At 41.4% G+C, this 22,747-nt stretch overlaps 1 protein-coding gene across 7 annotated transcripts in view; it reads right to left on the bottom strand.

The window, feature by feature from the left end:
- Positions 1-9,383, bottom strand: part of MACF1 (microtubule actin crosslinking factor 1) — a 257,548-nt gene extending 248,165 nt beyond the window's left edge. For 3 of the 7 annotated variants that reach the window (XM_064281766.1, XM_064281767.1, XM_064281768.1), the window contains exon 1: positions 8,730-9,381. In XM_064281766.1, the coding sequence (XP_064137836.1) occupies positions 8,730-8,838 (109 nt within the window). In that variant the 5' untranslated portion in view covers positions 8,839-9,381. Of the gene's footprint in view, positions 1-8,729 lie in introns of all 7 variants that reach the window. The other 4 variants (XM_064281771.1, XM_064281769.1, XM_064281770.1 and 1 more) reach the window with 4 other exon arrangements.
- Positions 9,384-22,747: the final 13,364 nt, after the last annotated feature.

Genomic DNA, 22,747 nt, shown 5'->3' with positions numbered 1-22,747 from the left:
GCCCAGACAAGGAAAAAAGCCTCACATACTAACCCATACAGCACATGCGGCAAACCAGGTGGGCGTTGAACTTGTGCTCATCTTGGTAACTGGGCCACATGGCACCCCTGCTTCTGCTGACCCCACCTAAAAGGAAGGGGCTCCCAAGAAATCTCCAGCTAGTGGCCTGTGTGACCTCAGCAGCTCCTCAAAAAGGAGGGCAAAGTGAACAGAGACAGTCAAAGGGCTGCGCAAGGCACAGAAAAAGACAGCAGAAGTACAGAGAAGTGGCTCCACCCACCACTTCCTACTGACCTCCTCCTCCCCTTTAGGTCAAAGAGGAAGCTCCTCCCTAGGTCACTTCCAAAAGCTGGGCCCAGATCTTCAGGCAAACAGCATCCTATTCAAAAAAGTGGCACCTGCTTGGTGTTCCCAGATCAACAGCAGCATGCTGAAGGTAGGAGCTTCATATACAAAAGTCCAGTCAAGTTATTAATCGATTAAGCCTGGGCAGGTAGAAGTTGGTCTCTGGGTTACCCTCTATTTGCAGAGCAGAAGTTTGTGACCTGGTGGATCTCAGACAGTTGCAGGACAGCTGGTGAGTTAAAATAGGTTACTGCCAAGTCAGGAACAGTGCATCCATTGCCCAACAACCAGCCCCTCAGGTCTGCCTCTCTGCAGGCACACGTACATATAAAATATTAACCAACTGAGGTCTCATGATGGGGAGATGACAGTGGAGCAAGCCCACATGCTGTCCGCTCCCAAAAGATTCCTAGATTCCAGGGAAATTTCATGTCTCCACACTCATAGCTGTCCAAAGACAAAAGTCAAAAATCTCTCCCCACTGATTCCACCTACTTTACAGAGTAGCCAGCTCCAGCCAGTCTTCCAGGTAGATTAGCATGTTGGATTTGATCAACTTCAAAAACACCATTTGTTTGCTGCTGCTCCGTTCTTTCCCACCATCCAGCTGTGAATGTCATCTCAAAGTCCCCTTCCTCTTCCCAGACCCTCCCACTGTGCCTTTGCAGTCACTGCACTTAACTCAGCTGTGCCAGAAATCCCTTGATCCATCAGCGCAGAGCTGCATGCTTGTTTGTCCAACTTGTTTTCCGAGTCTTGGCTAATTGTACCAGACACTGGAATGTTGAAGAAACACAATAAAGGGCTTTTTCATTCAGATGGCCCAGCCCATTTATTGCTTTTTCACAATTCTGACCCAACCAGGGGACAGAAAAGCCGAGCTTCTATGTCAGGACAGACACTTCAATCCTGGCCCCGAACTACTCACAAGGCCCCACCGCAGATAAGGGCCTAATCGCTGGCTCTCTGCTCTCACTCCCGAAATAGAAGGATTTCCTCAGGCTAATGCCGTTTTCAATCCTGTTCCTGAAGGCAGAGAAGGAAAGACAGCACCCAGGAAAGCAAGTTTCCAGAAATTACCCCCCAAGACTACAAGTGAGCAGACTACTCAGTGTAAGCAAGCCCTCTGCCCTGCCTCAGCTCCCCTGCTGGGCAACCCTTCCACCTACAAACTACTAATAATCCTGTTGCTGCTTACTAATAACGGGACTCACAGCCGACTTTATCCCTCCCTGACTAAGCTCTCAGTCACCCCGATAACCTGTGACAGTTCTACTCAGTTTGTCCCTTGTCCCTCATACTAGCCTCTTCTTAGTCAGCCTTGGAGAGGAAAGGGTCCTCCTAGAATTTACCTTAACCTAGGAAAAGGAACACATTAGAAAAAGGGAAGAGAAAAGAAAAAAGGAATGACCATTTCCTGATTCATATTTAATAACTTCTCTAATCAGATTTAAGTTCCCTGAGGGAACTGTCTTTTCATATTCCAATCTCTAACATATTTACAAGGCACTCAATAAATGAAGATAAAATTAACTGAGCATCTACTACAGCCAATAGTTCACAGATACTGTGCTAAGAACTCTAAATATCATTTCATTTAATCCTAACAACAATCCTCTAAAAAAGGTATTTCCATTTTCATTTTGAGATGAAAATGCAAAGACATACAAAGGTTAACAAACTCGACCAAAATTATATCTATCCACCTGTCCAGCTCCAAAGCTGTGCCTCCTATTACATCCTGCAGTCTCTGCCTCTAAACCAGAATACCTGAACTGGGATGGGAGTGGGGCTATGTAAGGGAAGGTTAAGAAATAAAAATACTATGGCAGACTGGAGATTTAGGGCATGTCCCAAATGAACAAATGGGGCAACTTCTAAGAAATCCTAAATAATTTCACAGTCACCAAAAACCAAAATAATCATTATGAGGTAAAGTTTGAGGAGGATGAACACAGCCTGCCGTCTCCTCACTCCCCTAGCATCCAAGCAGACCGATGCGCTCTGGAGGCACAGCAGACTGAGGAAAGTAGAAGAGAGTGCCGGGGGTCCGGTCAGTCTAGCTGCCAGGAGACAGGCCTTCCCTTCACGTTCCCAGGAGGTCCTGAGCCTTAAGAGGGAAGCTGCCACTAACAGCAGAGGAGAGGACTTTTGAGTAGGCCAGGCAGCTCTTAATTGTCCAGAGAAGATGAACTGGAATGGTGATTATACAGGTCATTCCCTTCTTTTTGCCCAACTCTTAGTAATTTCATAGTTCACTAGACAGCCAGAGATGGAAGAGGTGAAAAAAGGTTAATCTGGTTGCCAGCTGTAGATCTTTTAGATGTTAAATGGAGGGAAGGGTATGAAGGCACCAATTCCATATGGGGAAAGAGATTATCTGAGACTTTACAGCTACTTGCTTCCTACAATACACAGAAAATAAAAGCTACCTATTGAATTTCTTTCCTAATATGTCAAAATCATTCACTATTTAAGGATATAAAAGTACATGCAGAAGTCGTGCCAGTGATTCATAATATACTTTTGATTTACTCCCATATTGGCTTCTATCACATTTCTTAATTTCCAACTATAAAGACAAGTGTTTGTATTTTGTCCCAGCAGCCTACAGAAAGAGACTCTGTCTTCAATGATATCTTTTGTGCAAAAAAATAATAATAACAATGGCAAACAATTATATAGTGTGTACCAGGTGGTGCAAACAGTTAACGTGCTTTGGCAGTTCAAGTCCACCCAAAGGTGCCTCAGAAGAGAAGCCTGGCAATCTACTTCTGAAGACCCTATGGAGCACAGTTAGACAAACACGGGGATGCCATGAGTCAAAATCAACTCAATAGCATCTGGTACTGGTATCATGCTCAGAAAGGCTTCTAAGGACTCAAAACAGCTGTGTAATTTTATTAACCCCATTTTACGGATGGAGAAACAGAGGCCCACATATAGATTAATGTCACTCAGCCAATAGGGGGCAGGGCTCAGATAAAAACACAGGTAGTATGACTCCAGAGGCCATGCTCTCAATTACAGTATCATACTACATCCAAGTACGGGCCAGATAATGCACTACCGGAATCACAGAAAATTAGAGATCTTAGTGTTTCTCCTTCTTACACAAATGAGAAATTTGAACAAGGGGATACTGCGTGGTTCACAATCAGAAAAGGTGTGTATCAGGATTGTATCCTTTCATCATACTTATTCAATCTGTATACTGAACAAATAATCTGAGAGGCTGGACTATATAAAGAAGAACGGGGCATCAGGATTGGAGGAAGACTCATTAACAACCTGCATTATACAGATGACACAAACATGCTCACTGAAAGCAAAGAGGACTTGAAGCACTTACTGATGAAGATCAAGGACTACAGCCTTCAGTATGGACTACATCGCCACATAAAGAAAACAAAAACCCTCACAATTGGATCAATAAGCAACATCATGATAAACGGAGAAAAGGCTGATGTTGTCAGATTTCATTTTACTTGGGTCCATAATTAACACCCATGGAAGCAGCAGTCAAGAAATCAAAAGACACATTGCATTGGGAAAATTTGCTGCAAAAGACCTCTTTAAAGTGTTAAAAAGCAAAGATGTCACCTTGAGGACTAAGGTGCACCTGAACATAGCATGGTCCCTAGTGGAGCTTTTATATAATACTGTTTGAATCTCTTCATTTATTTATTCAGCTAACATTTATTGACATCTCTTTTGTCTAAGGCACTTGAGATACAGAGATGAATAAAAGTCCCTATCCTCAAAGATCTTACAGCCTAATAATGAGTCTAATTATAATTAGTGGAGGAGAGAGAGACAAGCTAAGCAAGATGACAAGATGAGTAAGTACTGCTAAGAGTACTAGAGCACAGAAGAAGAACTCTTAATTCAGTCAAGGAAGGCTTTCCAGAGGTGATAACTACTTACCTTTAAGGACAACTATCAAGCAGTCCAGTTGAAAAGGGGGTACAGGCATTTCAGGTAGAGATCTACAAATTCTTAAATGATGCTGGAGTGCTGGGTGCTTGTAAGGCCAGAGCGGGAATTGAAACCAGTGATTAGGCAGGGAGCAGATGATGAAAACCCTTTCATGTCACGCTGAAGTGTCTGGACTTTCTCTTAGAAGCAAAGGGGAAGCATAGATGGATTTTAAGCAGGAGAGTGACACAGACATCTCTGTATTTAAAAAAAAAAAAATTATTCTCTGTACAGTTAGTAGATTGACGGGAAAAGGGAATGGGGAAAAATAAAAGATTATGTTTCAACAGTCCTAAACCAAAAAAAATCAAGACTCAAACTAAGACAGCAGGAAGCTTTGAGAATAATGAGATAAATATGTGAAAACACTGGGCAGCGGGGAGCTGTACTGAAAAGTATTTAAAAGCATTATCAACAAATACTGAGTGCTAGTGCTAAGTTCTGTTTTATTCTATGGCTTCAGTTCACCACTTGTTTGTCAGTTTATCATACTGTGGTGGCTGGCATGTTAGAAGATCAAAGACCACAGCCTTCAGTATGGATTACACCCCAACATAAAGAAAACAAAAATCCTCACAACTGGACCAATAAGCAACATCGTGATACACAGAGAAAATACTGAAGCTGTCAAGGATTTCATTTTACTTGGATACACAATCAACACTTAATGGAAGCAGCCGTCAAGAAATCAAACGACGCAATGCATTGGACACATGTGCTGCAAAAAAACCTCTGTAAAGTGTTAAAAAGCAAAGATGTCACCTTAAAGACTAAGGTGCACCTGACCCAAGCCATGTATTTTCAATCACCTCATATACATGTGAAAGCTTGACAACGAATAAGACCAAAGAAGAATTGGTGCCTTTGAATTATGGTGTTGGCAAAGAATATTGAATATACCGTGGGCTGCCAGAAGAATGAACAAATCTTTCTTAGAAGATGTACAACCAGAATGCTCCTTAGAAGCCAGGAAGGCGAGACTACGTCTCATATACTACGGACATGTTGTCAGGAGGGATCAGTCCCTGGAGAAAGACATCATGCTTGGTAAAGTAAAGGGTCAGCAAAAATTAGGAAGACCCTCAATGAGATGGATTGACATAGTGGCTGCAACAATGGGCTCAAGCATAACAACAATTCTGAGGATGGCGCAGGACCGGGCAGTGTTTCATTCTGTTGTACACAGGGTTGCTATGAGTTGGAACCGTCTTTACAGCACCTAACAACAACAACATATGAACATAAGAGAGGATTTACTAGACTACAGTATCCTAGAAGTGCTGAGCTAAAAGGTACCTCAGAGACTATCCAGTGCAGTGGTTTTCAAACAACATTTTTTCAAACAAATCTTACATGGAGTTCAAAATATAGAGCATATAAATCAGTATTTAATAGTATAAATCACCTTTATAAGTTCAACTTTATGTTACTTATTTTAAAGCCAAATGACATGACCAATTAGGCAATTTTTATTAAGACACATGCTTGAAAATGGAGACTAATTAGTTGCAATTGTATCAACAACTACATCAGATTATTTCTATGCTATTGTTATGCTGTGCTTTATTGCAGAGTATCGATTTTAAAAAACTGGTTCAAACATATAAATAGAAACAAATAGTAACCATTTCACAGTTTGCTTGGTAATGTCAGAATATTATTCAGATAAACGGACTCAAAAGCCTGAAAGAGTAGCGGAAAATATTTGTTTCAAAGTTGAATACCTTCAATACCTAAAAATCATGCAGATTCTTTAAAATACATAAATATGAACATAAAAGGGAGACAAGCATAAAAACTTTTATTACATACTAAATCAATATTACAATATCATCCTGTAGCAATATGTCACACACTGTCATGGCCTGAGCACCTGAGCCCATAAACCTGAGGTTTGCCTGGAACTTATTAGAGAATGTTCTGCAGTATGTTCTGCAACAGGGTACACACTGTCCACTTTAAAGAAAAAAAGACCAGATCAGAAGAGACAACCTACACCTTTTTAATCAAGTATATACGTGTAAGCAGGCAAATATATACACAGCATGGTGGAAAGACCTTATTCTGTTGATGGCTAATGTGTTAAAACTGGAAGGTGGTACATTAGAGTATGGGGCCCTGGTGGCCCAGTGGTTAAGTGTTTGGCTGCTAACCAAAAGGTTGGCAGTTTGAATTCACCAGCTGCTCCTTGGAAATCCTACCAGGCAGTTCTACTCTGTGCTACAGGGTTGCTATGGCTTGGAATTGACTTGATGGCAACCGATTTTTGTACATTAGAGTATGCATGCTATTTTTAATTTTTTAATAAATTAAATATATCTAAAATTGAAATTATAATCAAAAGTGTGCAGAATCTCTTAAGCACCTCCATGGAAGCGTCGGTAGCTGTAATCTCCAATTGAAAAAAAACACTGCTTTTACAGTGTTTTTTTACAGATGAATAAACTGAACATAGCACATTCTCAATACAACGCTTAGGTACTAGAATCAATGTTGTTTCATAAAAATAAAAAGCTTTTACAATATAATTTTCTTCTTTTTTAGTTCAATGTATTTTATGGTTGTTTATAAAATTAGTATTTTGAAAACATAAAAAAGGAAGCACATCAAAGATAGAGCCATGACTCCTAAGTTCCGTAGAGAATCCAATATTGAAGATAAACTTAAAATATAAATCATTAGTAGTTTAGAAATGCCATTGCCATACTGCACAAGACCAAAAACAAGGAAAAAAAAAAAAAACCCACTGCTGTCGAGTCAATCTCGACTCATAACCAAACCCCACTGCCGTAGAGTCGATTCCGACTCATAGCAACCCTAGAGGACCGAGTAGAACTGCCCCACAGAGTTCCCAAGGAGCGCCTGGTGGATTTGAACTGCCAACCTCTTGGTTAGCAGCTATAGCACTTAACCACTACACCACCAGGGTTTCCTTCGACTCATAGCGACCCTATAAAACAGAGTAGAACCGCCCCACAGGGTTTCAAGGAGCGGCAAGTAGATTTGAGCTGCCAACCTTTTGGTTAACAGCCAAATGCTTAACCACTGCACCACCAGGGTTCCGTCACAATGCACAGGGGAAAAAAAGCAGTAGCCTCAACCTAAATGATATTTATTTTCTCATTACATGTGAAATAATAAATAGTATGGAATAACTCATGCCTGTCTACCCCGTTCTTTCCAAACTCAGACACAGGCTTACAGGAAAGCTGTTTTGGGGTCCCTGTTTTTAAACACACTACCACACAAACATTTTTTTACAATCCCTGCCTGTTTTTGCTGATATGGACCCACACACTTGTATTTGGATATTTAGTCAAAAGCTTTTCTGGGACTTACTAGAAAGGACACTAGGGAGTGACTAAATCTAATTCTGTCAAGCATTCATGAACTTTTAATAGAGAGCTACATAATACGTCATCAAATCTCCCTCTTAACTTGTAAGATATGAAGTAACAGTGTCTCAAAATCTTCACTTGAAGGTTGTGAGCAGTCACAGTGACAGTACTAAAGACTCCAGGGTGTACTCCAGGAAAAGTCAGACCTTACTCATCCTCAGCTATGGAGACTTAGAATTGGCTAAATACGGGTCTGATCCCTGCACTAGACATTTAGAAGTCAGTCAAGTATAATGTAACTAACAGCAATATGGGAAGAAAGAGTAGTATAAACCATTATATACATTATACTGGTACCATTAAAAAATATATTTGTTTTAAAATATCAGGGCCCCGATTCCCTAGTGAACAGAACAGTTAACTTCCCTGCACTGAGCATGGTGACATAGATAAACATAGGATAAACTGTGTAGCTGCCTGAGGGGAAAGGAACAGTTTCAGTCACATCAAAGAGAACAGAGGGAGGCACCCCAGTGTTTCCAGGATGCACCTCGGCAAGGACACCACTTGACCCATTTCTCTGACTAACCGTTCTTCCTGCCTTTTCTCACCCAAAAATACACCACATTCAGAAGTTTTCCAATCCCAAGAGTTTTCCCACACCCGTATCTGGAGAAGAGTAATAGAGTTACTGCTTGTTTTAGATTAAAAACAAAGGTCTCAAAAACCACTTTCAGATTGAGAAAGTAAGTAAGGGACCTGATTTTCTGAGAAAGGACACTGAGGACAGCTCCACTTCCCTCTACCTTCGAGTTCAGACATCACCTCATCTAACCAGCACCCTCCAGCCAGACAGCCTCACAGGACGGGAAGGAGTTTGGGTCCCAAACTGGTCCCAAGGCAGTCCAGTTTCCTCAGTATATCCACACACACACTTACTTAGTATGACAGCACCCCAGCTGAGGGGACATACTGGCCCTTTAAGGAAAGCAACTAGCAAGACATCTGTCATTTACCCCTCCCTCCAAAGCCCCTAGCAGATTTAAAGAATAACAGGGCACCAGTTACCTGCTCTGCCTCTGGCACATCTCTTCCAGTAGAGAACACCAGCAATTCCAAGAATGTGAGTCAAAATAAAGATGGTTGGTGGCAAATAGGATGAATCTAAGATAGGCATTTCCAGGCCGTCCTTTCTCCTCCCTTGAGTTAGCAAAGCCCACACAGCTCATTGCAGGCCTCGGATGCCTTTCTCCTGAGGTTACTGCTGTTCTGTACTATCAGCACAGAGGCAGAGGCCCGGAGCTTAGTGGTGTCAGAAACTTCCTGGCGGCTTTTCCTCCATCTCGCCTCTGAGCATTTTTCAGCAGGCAGTGGTAGACTGGGACTAAAACTGTACAGTGTATCTCAGACAAAGCCCAGGAAACAACTGGCCAGAAGGGGGAGGGGAAAGAGAAGAAGGAACAAGGAGGGTGAAAAACAGAGCCTTAAGCTAGTGTCAAGCTGACTCAAACCTCTATCTTTGGCATCCTCTGCTCAGCCTAAGCAAACAAACCTCAGACCCTCTACGTGAAGGGAGGGTGTCAGAGGACGTCACTCTCTAACTTTCCATTCCCAGCCTGGATGGAACGCCAGACTCGAGGATGGAGCCAGAAGAAAAAAGTCACAAGAGCACTGGGGAACCTCTTGTGGGGAGAAAGGCAAAGCACATAAGGATGTATATGCATCACAAGTACCCTAGAGCAGTCAGAGAGCGACCACATCCTGGGAGGAGAAAGCAAACAACCTGACCTTTACAGAGAGGATCACACACAGAACAAGCTCCCGTGAAACAAAGCTACATCTACACATGATGAAGAGCAGCAAGGACGGCAAACTGCTCTTACAAGTGCATTTTGGGGGCACTTTTCAAGAGCTGAAAAATCCACCTGATTTCCACTAGCTGCCCAAGGGGACATCAGGAAACTCAAGGGGAACAGAAATGCCTTCCACAAAACCAAGGCCTGCTTACAAATGAACATTTGGTATGTGTGTTGTAGCAGCAATTGAAAACACTTAACCACTACACACCTACTAGACTGGCTGAAATTTAAAAGACCCATGATCCCAAGACTGGGGGGGCGGGGGGTGAGGCAACTAGAACTCTCATACACTGCTGGTGGACGTGCAAAAAGGCACAACCACACTAGAAAACAGTTCGGCAGTTTATTATAGAGTTAAACATACACATACCATTTCCCGCTAAAATCTCACACCAAAATCTCACTCCTAGGTATTTACCCAAGAAAAATGGAAACATATGTCCACACAAAGACCTGTATGTGAATGTTCATAGTAGTTTAATTCGTAATTATCAAAAACCAGAAACAACCCAAATGTCTATCAACGGGTGAGCACATAAACAAAGTGTAGTACAACCATTCGGTGGAATATTACTCAGCAATATAAAAAACAAACAAACTATTGATACATGCAACGACATGGATGAATTTCAAAATCATCACACTGCATGAAAGAAGCTAACAACAGAAGGCGACATACTACGTGGTTCTATTTATATGATATTCCGGAAAAGGCGAAACTACGGGGCTAGAAATCAAATCAGTGATTGCCAGAGGCTGAGAGTGAAGGGAGGGAGATGACTACAAAGGGGCAAAAGAGAACTTCTGGGGGTGATGAAAATGTCCCGTAAGTTGATTACAGTGGTAATTACATGACTACATACATTTGTCAAAACTCACGGGACTGTACGTCGAAAAGGTGAGTTTTACTGTATATAAGTTATACTTCAATAAACCTGACTTTAAATAAAACGCATTTAAAGGCTATAGAAGATTATACAAACCTTAACTGAATATGCAAAGGACTCGCAGTACCACCCCTCCCCTTGTCCACTTCCTCTGAAGAGAAATTTCACAAGGTGAAATGTGGACACACAACAGAGCACTGAAGACTCAATATCCAAGAGTGCGTCTATATTTCCTCTGTGATGCCCAGCACCCTTCACTCAGGGAGTCTAAGGGTTATAGCCTCATCTTTCTACCAAAACAGTTATTTATTCATCTCTGTGGTGCCTTTTGGAACCATGATGGCGCAGTGGTTAAGAGCTACAGCTGCTAACCAAAAGGTTGGCCATTCAAATCCACCAGCCACTCCTTGGAAACCCTATGGGGCAGTTCTACTCTGTCCTATAGGGCCACTATGAGTCAGAATTGACTCGACAGCGACAGGTTTGGTTTGGTTTTGGTATGGTGCCTAAGACACCATGGTATATAAACATGTTATATTTTCATTAAAAAGCTTTTAAAAAGTGCCATGTGCTTTAAATAACTATAGAGTAATTTTTTTTTAATCTATAATAACAGGGAAAGATTTCAGATTTGAATCCACTAACCAAAAAAGATAATAAAGGGCGCTTGATGGAGGACCTAATAAATATGAACTTTATAATCTGGCACTCAAGACCACCTATAATTTTGTGCCAGCCTGCATTTCAGTCATCAAATATTTACTGAGTGTCTACTATGTGTTAGGTAATGTTCCATGCACTGCGGACATAGTAGCAAACAAAACAAAGACCTTGTTCTCACAAAGCTTATGTACTAGCAAGCGAAGCGAGAAAACAAATATAAACAAAATCTAATTTGTCACATAAATGCTATGAAGAATGCTTAAGGAGATGAAGAGGAGAAGGGAGGGCCAGTGGGGGAGGGTTTATAATTTTATATACAGAATGGTCAGGGATGGCTTCTCTAATAAGGTGACACTTAAGCAGAGACATAAAGAATATGAGCAAACAAGTCACAGGGCTATCTGGAGGAAGGATAGCCAAACAAAGAAAACACTAAGTACTAAGTCCCTGAGGCAGAAATATGTTTGCTGTCTTCAGGGAACACCAAGAAGTTAGAATGGCTGAAGCTGGAAGAGAGAGAGGGAGAGTGTCAGCAGATGAGGCCAGAGAGGTAGCAAAGAGTCAGATCACCCATGGCCCTGTGTCTACACAAAAGGCTGAATGTAAAGAACCTGGTTTTTATTCTAAGTGAAATGGGAAGCTTTTGGAGGGTACTGTGTGGGAGAGTGGCATGGTTTTAAAAGGATCACTCTTGCTGCTATGTTGAAAACAGACTGTTGAGAGGCAAGAGTGGGAGCAGGGAAACCAGTAATACTGCCACTATAATAATCCAGGTGAAAAACGATGGTGGCTGGGACAAATGTATGGTGCTAAAGGTGCTGAGATGTGCTAAGATTCTGGATAAATTTTAGAGAAAGAGAGATCTGAACTTCCTGATAAGACTACATGTGGAAGGAGGAGAAAAAGAATAGAGTCACAAATGACTCCAAGGTTTTTGGCCTAAGAAATCAAAAGGACGGAATCTCTATTTCCTGAGATGGGGAAGAATGCCAGAGCAGCAGAGGACTGTTGGTTGGTTGGCAGTGTTGGTTGTGTTTTGTTTTTGTGGGGAGGAGAGGGTTTAGAAATTCTATTTTGGATACATTCTGTTTGAAATGCCTTTTAGACATGCAAGTGGAACTTTGAATAGGCAACTGAATATAGCAACCTAGAGTTCAGGGAGACAACCAGCTGGAGTTTTAAAGCCATGAGACTGGATGATATCACTTAGGGAGTAAACAGAGAGAGAGAAGAGATCACGTTCAAGGACTAAGCCCTGGAAACCCTCCAACATTAGACAGAGGAGAAGAGGAAGAACCAACAAGGCTAAAAAGAGACCAAAAAAAAGAACAGTCAGTGTATTAGGAGGAGAACCAAATGAGCATGTTGTCCCAGAAGCCAGGTGAAGGATGTGTTTAAAGAAGTAGTAATTAACCATGTCAAAGCTGTTAATGGGTCAAGATGAGCAATGAGAGTGGACCACTGAATTTGGCAATGTAGAGGTCACTGGAGACTTTAACAAGAGTGTGATGGAAAAAAAGACTAGAGTGGTTCAAGAGAGAACGGGAAAAGAAGAAATCAGTGACGGTACACAAAAACAACTCCTTCAAGGAATGAGTTGGAGAAGGATGTAGGATCAAAAGGGGATTTTTCTTGACATGTGAAATGTAATAGTATGTTTGCTGAAGGGAATATGCACTAAAGAGGGAAACTGATGATGCAGTCCAGTGGAGACTAAGCTGGAGCTCCCTGTGGAGCTGGGCCCTCTTGTGACACAGGGCACTTTATTCATTCATTCACTTAAGTAATAGAGAGCATTATGCTAGACAGCTTGACACAAAAAATGATTATAATGACATGTTCCCTACCGTGAAGAAGCTCTTGGACCCTGCTGGTCAAAGAGATGGGCTTGGCTTGGGAGGGAAACGAACACTTAATGAGCAACTACTATAAAACACCTTTGCATCTGTTACTTCATTTAATCCTTATATCCCTGACAGGTACATATTATTATGCCCATTTCATAAATCAAGAACTTGAAGCTTAGATTATTTAAGCTATTTCGCCCAAGTTCACAAAATGAGTAAGAGGATGAACAGAGATCTGAACTTTTATCCATCTGATTTCAAATCAATATACTATTATACATTATAAATCTACACACTGCTTCCCTTTGCTAAAAGTTCTAGCAAAATAAGTACACTAACTTGAAGTTAAGCAATTTGAGATATTTACATATTCAAAATAGTTCCTTTCACATGATTTAACCCGAGCTTGTAAACAGCTCCACCAGGCTCTAAGGGAAAAAATATCAGCTTCAACATGGTATGTTGCTGCAGTGCTAATGCTGTATCGCGCCTGCACAACATTCATTGCAATCTTATATCTTCACCATATTTTCATTTTCAAAAGTGAAACCCGTTTATCTCCCCTATTGTGCTATCAAAAGCCATTGTAAACATGTCTTAATTAGAAAATTATATATAGTAAGTACGCAGGTTAAGAACATCCAACCTATGGACAACTCATACTTAACATCACTCACTGCTTCACCCTGCACTTTAATGTTACGTAAATTTGCCCTCGCTTTGAAATGATTAAACCAATCCCTGCTCACAACAAACCCTTCATCACGATCACCTTCACTTGCTGCACATATAGCTTTTAAATCACTGAAAAGGCTTCTAAGCCTTTTCTTGCACTAAAAATCAAAAACCAAACCCAATGCCGTTGAGTTGATTCTGACTCATAGCGACCCTATAGGATGGAGCAGAGCTGCCCCATAGGGTGGTGGATTCAAACTGCGGACCTTTCCATTATCAGCCAAGATCTTAGCCACTGTACCAACCTCATATCCCTTGCTAACAGCAATGGGCAGGGACCAAACCATAAAAGAAGGCTTGTAGAGGTAACTCAGAACATTATTAAGATTTTGGATGTAAAGCACAATTTAAAAAAAAAAAAAAGATTTTAGATCTGCCTCTTTTTGAGATGACTTCACTCACAGGAATTTAAGATGGTCGCCCACAACGGCTACCCACAGGAAATCTCAAAACAAGGCAACACCCCAAAATCAATATAATGCCTACACACCTGAGGCCAAAACAAATCTGTGAGGACTGATGCTGTATGTTTTATGCAAACTGCCATCTGGGGCCCTGGTGGCATAGTGGTTAAAGAGCTGGGCTGCTAACCAAAAAGGTCGGCAGTTTGAATCTACCAGCTGCTCCTTGGAAACCCTATGGGGCAGGTCTACCGTGTCCTATAGGATCACTATGAGTCATAACCAATTCAACGGCAATGGTTTTGGTTTTTTCGGTTTGGCCATGGAGTTATACTTGGGCTCAAAATAACTGACAACCACAAGCATCATAACTTGGGCAGATACGGACTAAAAATGTAAGTTCCATCACAATTAAAAGACTGAAATGTAAGAAAAAAAGAGAGAAAGAGCCCCCCCCTTTTTTTTTTCTTTAAATAACAAATACACCTAAGATTACAAACTTGGTGGAAGGAACAGCTTATGATTGACTGACAGAATGGAAACCTTGGGCTTCTGGGAATGGCGGGATCCAGGCTTCAAAGCCTGGCCCTGGGCTCTTGTCATTCATCTCCTCCCATGACCTCACTAGGCATTTAACCTTAAATAGGCAGAGGATGTGGTCTTCACAGAAGCTAATCAGGAGACCTTCTGTGACTCTAACTTCTAAGGTTTAGCAATGTGGTACTGAGACAACAATAAACACGCAAAGGTCCTGAATACCTACATAGAATACATACCCAAGTGTCACTGAATACAATAAAGTTTAGAAAAGCTCCAAATTTCTTGCTCAGTAAACCTAGATGCCATGAGCATTAAAGTTTCCAAGGAGCACCTGGCAGATCTGAACTGCTGACCCTTTGGTTAGCAGCTGTAGCACTTAACCACTATACCACCATGAGCATTATAGCATGGCAATTACAAGCCCAATTTGAAGCCAGCCTGCCTGGGTTCAAATCTAGACTCTACTATATATATCACATTTTCCACCCTTGGGCAAGTTACTTAAATTTGCAAAACCTCAATTTCCTCATCTGTAAAATTATGATAATAACAGTACCTGTCTCAAAGAATTGTCGCAAGGAGTAAATGAGCTAACACACTCAAGGTTTTTAGACAGTGCCTAGCACACAATACATGCTCAATAATTATTAGCTATTATTATTATCATTATTTGGAGGAGCAGCAAACAAACCACATCTGACCACAAAAACCTCTGAACACTGCTCAGACTGTACAAAACCTTGGTAAACCGATGACTTATCTAATCTATCTTCCAGTTTCCAACCCGCCAACGATGCCTTCATTCACTATGAGATGAATCCCCCTGAAGCACATAGAGTGACTGGCACATCTCAAATGCTCAATAAATGTTTACTGTAATTTCATTCTAAAACTTTCAATTTCCTGCTGTCAATTAGGTCCAAAACTCTCTAGTTTTATAACAGTCCCTCATTTATTTTACCATTGAATATATTTCCTTCCCATCTCCACATGTCAAAATCCCATCCATAAAGACCAGCTTAAAGCTAATACTTGCACCAATCTTCCCTGTGCCCTCCCTCCACTCCTGCAAGAAGTACATTTCTCACTGCCTTGAGCTTATATTACACTTTACCTGTTTCTTCCTCATGGCATTTTGCACTTTCTACTTTACAATATAGTCGTGCGCATATTTTTACTCTCTCACTAGATTAAGTTTCTGAAGCTAGGATTCCTGTCTACTCTCCTATGTAAAATGTTAGTCACTAAACTATTTGTGGAATAAATGAATAAATAAATTAGCTATTAATGAACAAACAATGTATTGCATTGGGCAGATCTGCTGCAAAAGTCTTCTTTGAAGTGTTAAAAAGCAAAGATGTCACCTTGAGGACTACGGTACACCTGACCCAAGCCATGGTATTTTTACTCACCTTATATCCATGCAAAAGCTGGATAATGAATAAGGAAGACTGAAGAAGAATCGATGCCTTTGAATTATGGTACTGGCAAAGAATATTGGATATACCATGGACTGCCAGAAGAATGAACAAACTTGTCTCAGAAGAAGTACAGGCAGAATGCTCCTTAGGATCAAGGATAGTGACACTTGGTCTCACTTACTTTGGATATATTATTAGGAGGGATCAGTCCCTGGAGAAGGACATCATGCTTGGCAAAGTACAGGGTCAGTGAAAAAGAGAAAAGACCCTCAATGAGATGGACTGACACACTGGCTGCAACAGTGGGCTCGAACACAGCAATGACTGTAAGGATGATGCAGGACTGGGCAGTGTTTCATTCTGGTGTACACAGGGGCGCTATGAGTGGGAACCAACTTGATGGTGTCAGGCGATAACTAATGAACAAGAGGATCTGAGGACACTGTAAGAGTCAGGAGTATAAAGGGGCAAGTACACTAGAAAGAGCAAGATGGGGTCCAAGAAACCATGAAGATTCCCAAAATGATGCATTTCCTCTGGGAATGCATCTATTTTGACCACAAAAACATGTACAAAGTAAGTGCCTGGAAAGCTATTTATCTATTGGCAGGAATAATTCAATATGCTCCCCTAGATAGACCCAGTAGATCATGTATACTAAAAAAGGAGCCAAACCACCTTTAACAGTGAACTTCTAACTCCACCTGGGAGCTTAAAGAAAAAAGTGACTCCAAGAACACAAGTTTTGCTTTTTCTTGGAGCTGGCAAGAAGCCAATTTATTAATTCAGAAATTCCACTTCTGCATATCTCTCCAGATACGGATTCTGCCCAACATTTCAAACTCTGAGAGGCCTTCTTGTCCAGCTCAACAATGCAGGTGCTTACCCTTCAGAGAAGGGAAGTAAAGCCAAAGAATAGGGTAGAAAGTAAAGTAGGAGATGTTTTGATGCAGCACTTGGAAAACTTCCCCTAAACCCAAGTGCCCCTCTCTCTCTGTTTCACTCAACATAATCTGTTAGCCAAACCTAGACTCAAATTCTGGCTTTGCCATTTCTAGCTATGTATCTTTGGACCAATTATTTAATCTCTTAATCCTCAGCTTCCTCGTATGTAAAATGTGGATCATAAGGTATCCCTTCACAGTTACAATAAGGATTAAGTGAGAAACTGCATGGAATAATTAGCACATCGTGAATGCTCGTTAATGTAAACTACTGTTATTATCAAGGAGCCCTGGTGGCGCAGTGGTTAAAGCACTCAGCTACTAACCAAAAGGTCGGCGGTTCAGACCCACAAGCTGCTCCAAGGGAGCAGAGAGGATGAAGATGTGACAGTCTGTTTCTCTAAAGATTTAGAGCCTTGGAAACCCTATGGGGCAGTTCTACTCTGTTCTATAGGGTCGCTATGTATGAGTCAGAAACCGTGGTGGCATAGTGGTTAAGTGCTACGGTTGCAAGCCAAGGACCGGCAGTTTGCATCTGCCAGGCGCTCCTTGGAAACTCTATGGGGCAGTTCTACTCTGTTCTACAGGGCCGCTATGAGTCGGAATCGACTCAACGGCACTGGGTTTTATGTATGAGTCGGAATCAACTTGACAGCAGTGGGCTTTGGTTTACTGTTATCATCGTTACTACACTAGAGCATTTTCACCCTAGCAGAGCACCAAGTCATCTTCGGTGTCCAATGCAAGGAGTTAAGCCAGGGTAATATATGGCATTTAACATCTCTAAGCCATCAGCTCAATGACTAAATCAAACTAGGCCTCAATGGCATTGATTCAGAAAGGGAAAGGACAAAAATATCTAACCAGCCACAATATCCATATTGCATTTTAAATAACCCCTCTCTTTGGGATTCTGACCATTTTCCCCCTAAAAAATAATAAGATCTAGGTATTAAACTTTTTTCAGGAAACCGTGGTAGTCTGTAACTTAAATGGAGAAAAGGAGATACAAGGAAAAGCAGCCTGTCTATAAGAATTGCTATTTTTGTCCAGAAATATTTCTCATTCCAAGTGAATGCACACTGAGGGAGAGTTAGTGCCTTACTCCTATCCAGCCTAAATACATTTTTTAAATGGTTTTCCAAATAAAAATAAAAACTGTCTCAATGAGAAACGTCTTTAGTGTGGTCTGGCTAAGAAATAGGTGATTAATTTTCATTTTCCTGAGCCACCTTGAGTACAAGAAGGCAGAATGGGCACGAGAGGGCATGCAGCTGACAATGGGGTCAGGATCTCAACAACGAGGTATCCTGGCAGGCTTGTTAATGCTCATAGGGTACCTATACTCTAGGCTCAGAAGAGCCCAGGCCAAGGTACAGATAAGAGGCAGGTAAGGTAGGCAAGCTTATACTTATATTATAAATATAAATACTCAATGGAAACCAGCTTTGCATACAAACAGCTAATTTTAGATCTCTGTGAGAGAGTTTCCAAGACCCTGGCAGCAGCCCTAAATGAAAAGGAGGGAGAATTTGCCACCTGAAGACCAAGGCAGACCCGTCAGCTTCTTCCCACCTGCTGACCCCTGCAGCTTGCTCAGAATCCTAATCTACAACACAAGGATTATTAGAGTCTTTCTCAGGAGAGTCTACTACCAGGCTCTGCTTACTCTCTAACACAGTAAAACCTGCAAAAGCCAGAACCTGTGGTAAAGTAGAAACCTATCTGAGAAGGAAAACTTGAATATTTTCCACTAAGGGGATAGAAAAGTAGTAACTGTCAAAGGCAGAAAACTTCTAAGACCTGGAAAAACAAGGCAGTCCTGTCGAGTTCTGGCTCTCACAGGTTTCACTGTAAAACCTTCTTCTTTCATGAGCCCTTACCAGGGGCCCAAGGACAGATGAAAACACCTCCGCTAGTAGTATCACTTCAAAGTCAGAGAACCCGAAGGCAAGTCCCTGAATATTTCTGAACTTCAGGTTTCTAATATATAAAAATATCTATTTCTCAGGGTTGTTGTCAAGATTAAATAAGGAATATATGTAAAATACCTAGGCACACATCAGATGCTCAGTAACTGCTTCTTTCCCCGTCTCCTTTTTTTTTTTTTTTTGTAATTGCTCTTCAAACCTTACCCATAAAACCAATTCCATCTCAGCCTTGGTTTCTTTCTTCACCTAGCATCTGGAATAGTTCTTTGCTTCAAACACTCAGTAGACCTACAATGTTCTTAACCTAAGTTCACATCTTTTGTTTCTGCCTAATATAAAAAATAAATCATAAAAAATGAATAGTACTCAATGTACAGAGATGCTAGATAAAATGATAAAGAAAAGAAAAATGATTGTTCTACCATAGGATTAGAGCCCAACCAAACCAAACCCATTGCTGTCAATTCCAACTCATAGTGACCCTACAGGACACAGTTGAACTGCCCCCATAGAGTTTCCAAGGAACAGCTGGTGGATTCGAACTGCCGACCCTTTGGTTTGCAGCCACAGCACATAACCACTAGGCCACCAGGGTTTCCACTATAGGATTAACCCAGCAAAAACCCAGTGCCCTCGAGTCGATTCTGACTCATAGCGACCCTATAGGATGGAGTAGAACTGCCCCATAGAGCTTCCAAGGCGCACCTGGTGGATTCGAACTGCCAACCCTTTGGTTAGCAGCTGCAGCACTTAACCACTAAGCCACATAGGATTAGTGACAGGTTATTTCAGTTAGCATCTAAGCCCCCACTGACCCCTACTGGACAAAGATAGATACAGAAATCTGAGTTTCATAACCAAGAAAAAGAAATTCTGTGATTTCTTTTATTCTAGTGAAATTCTCACAATTAGGGCTTTCACTATGCAAGCTCAAGCTTGTCTCAAAACCCATGTACACCCATAACATAGGAAACAATGCTAACTCCTTCCAGTAAGCTCTTTCCTTTCAAGGGAAACATTATCACCATAAAGTAGGCTGGTTTGCTGGCTGCCCTAACTGGTTCCCTAGTATTCACAGCTTTGTGATGAGTCCTCACAGAGAAAAGAACAGGCAGAAAAGACACCGTCATTGGCACACAACCCCTACCCCCCACTTCCATTCCCCCAGCTGACTCACTCTCAGCTCAACCCAGATTACCCGCCAGCAGTCAGGGCCACTACGTGTGCCTGGTGAGTAATGCTTCCCCAGTGCATCCTCCCAGCTGCTTCTGACTTAACAAGTCATAAAAGGAAATGTGGGTAACAGCTTTAAGGGGACAGAACACAAGCCCTGTCCTGAAAACAGGGATAGCTCCTCTCAGCTCCCTGCAAGACCTGAGTTGCTGTGAATTCCCTCTAATGGCAGCCAGGTGGCAATGCGGAAACACCAGTGAGTACAATAAATCCTTACTCTCCAAAATCTGGGAACCACAGCTTCTATTTTAGATAAAACCAAAAGTGATGGGCATGAGGCAGAGCCCAATCCAGCCCAGGGGTCGATGATGGCTCGTTCCACCATCGACGGCTTGTCTAGCAACAGCTCTATCCAATGAGGACTGCAAACCCTCCCCATTATCAGGCCATCTGCCATTACTCAGCGTCACACTGTAAGGCAAAGCCCTGATGAAAAGCCAAATCTCAGCGGAAGGGGCCAGACTCTTAAGTACCTGCCCATCCATCCTCAAGTGCCCAAAGTAGGGGATGAGGAAAAGGATGGCATCTGGCTTTTTCCATTAGTTGACGTGACAGTCAACAAATCTTAAATAGGCAATAGTTGTAGTTCAACTTTCTCCTCATAAATGTTCCCGAAGCATCTAATCCCTCAGACATGAATCTACGGTTCTACCTCGAACATTCTGGAAATGACTGCCAAGAGCTAGTTAAGCCAAGGGACCAGAGGAGGATCACTGACACCATTTACTTCAAAGACACTTTGACTTATAATCCCTGATGAATAGTCAAACAGCAAGACTTTAACTAGATCTCAGCTAACTTGGGTCTGCACTCTACTGTTAGGCAAAAAATAAAGAGTCACTCTAAATATATCATATAACTGATTTTTTTTTTTCTTTTCTTGAATTCAGCACACTTCAGTACAGTTGCCTACATTTTCCCCGCCTATAATCCTTGGGTCTCTGATGTTCACATGCCTTGGAAGAAAACTATTATCCAATTCGGTCTTTGCAAAACCTAGAATATTCAAGATCCTGACTTATTTAAAAAAAAAAACAAAAACTGAAATTACCTATGGCATACTATAATTACTAAGACCGAAAAGATATTTACATACATTTTTAACAAGAATGAAACAAAAAAGTCCTTCTGGTTAATTCTAGATTAACCAGAATAGCTAATAAAGCATATTATCAGATTTTATTGATGGATTTAGCAGTTACAAAGCTAGGCTATAGTTCCAGTTCTGTCCCCGGGCTTATTATATGACTCTAGGGTCATTTAACCACACTGAATCTGTCTACTCATTCATAAAATGAGTTGGCATTATAGATTTCTAAATTCTTTTCCAGTTCTATAATTCCATAGTTCTTTACAATATTTAAGTACCTAGAGGCTATGCTAATTGTTACGGATTAAAAAATAAAGAGCCAGTCTTATACTGTTTTTTAAGGACTTACAATTTAACTAGGGAAATTATATGTATATAGATACAGTACAAGGCAGTACATGCTGTGTCATGATGGTGGCAAGACTACAAGAATTCAGTGAATGGAACTTTAGGAATTCAGTCAAAGGAATGGTCATTTCAGTTGGAGAAATCAAAAAAGGGTTTCCATGGATAAGGCATATAAAATGGGCCTGGAAGAACACTTGTGTAGGATTTCAACAGGCTGAAATGAGGAGAGTAGACATTCTAGGAGGGGAGAATGGCATGAGCAAAGGAATGGAAAAAAGAAGGTGCAAATGAAGCTAGAGCACAGAGTTTGTGTATTTAAGAGAGAGAGAGAAGGGCAGTCAGAGAAGCTGGGAAGATTCACTTCCACGAATTCTGAGTTACAAGTGGCAGACCTAGCATATACATTTGCCTCATTCCTTTCTGAAACTTCAGAAAAATGACAGCAAAGGAATAAAAATGGCACAAAACCACAGAAACGAAATATCAACAAAGGTCTGATAAACCAAAAGGGATAGACAAATGGTCTCTCATTTAGTTTTGTCTTTCTCTTTGTGCTAAGTGCCTGTGGGAATAGGGATGAGAAGAAACAAACTGTGTTACCCCAGGACTCCAGAAAGTTCAGGAACTGGAAGCACCAGGTACCTCTGAAGGCTTGGGCAGAGGGGGAGTGGTGCTGCAAGGTAAGGCTGAAAACAAGATTTGTTGAAAAGTTCTCAGGCCCATATGAGGTCAAGAGTCAGCTGCCCCAGTGAAAACAGGGATATCAAGTGGAATTTGACATGATGAACAGTAAACCCCTCCACCCACACTCTGTTCCATTGCCCTGCTTGGCAACCTCAAACCTCTGGCTGCCAGGTTTAAAGGTTCCAGACAGGAGACTGGCCAATTCCTCTCTGGGGAAACAGACCTGAACTTCAGGTTCCCCTAACAAAATGGCTGAGCCCCTTACCTGATCATTCATTAAGAGTGCTCCAGTTAACAAGTCCCACCCACCCAATCAGCTTTTTAGAGCCTAATAACACTCTTAAACATGAAGATCACCAAGAAACAGACATTTTAAGAGAGCCTCTAACATGAAAGACAAAGAGCTTGGAAGAAAGGCACAATGTTGGAAGCAGAGAAAAGCATTAAAAAGAAAGAGAGAGATTGTAATTGATATCCTCAGAGAGCCTTAAAAGGTAATAGTG

Source organism: Loxodonta africana, chromosome 3 (genome assembly GCF_030014295.1).
Source record: "Loxodonta africana isolate mLoxAfr1 chromosome 3, mLoxAfr1.hap2, whole genome shotgun sequence".
NCBI lineage: Eukaryota > Metazoa > Chordata > Mammalia > Proboscidea > Elephantidae > Loxodonta > Loxodonta africana.
This window is presented reverse-complemented; position numbering and strand designations above follow the sequence as displayed.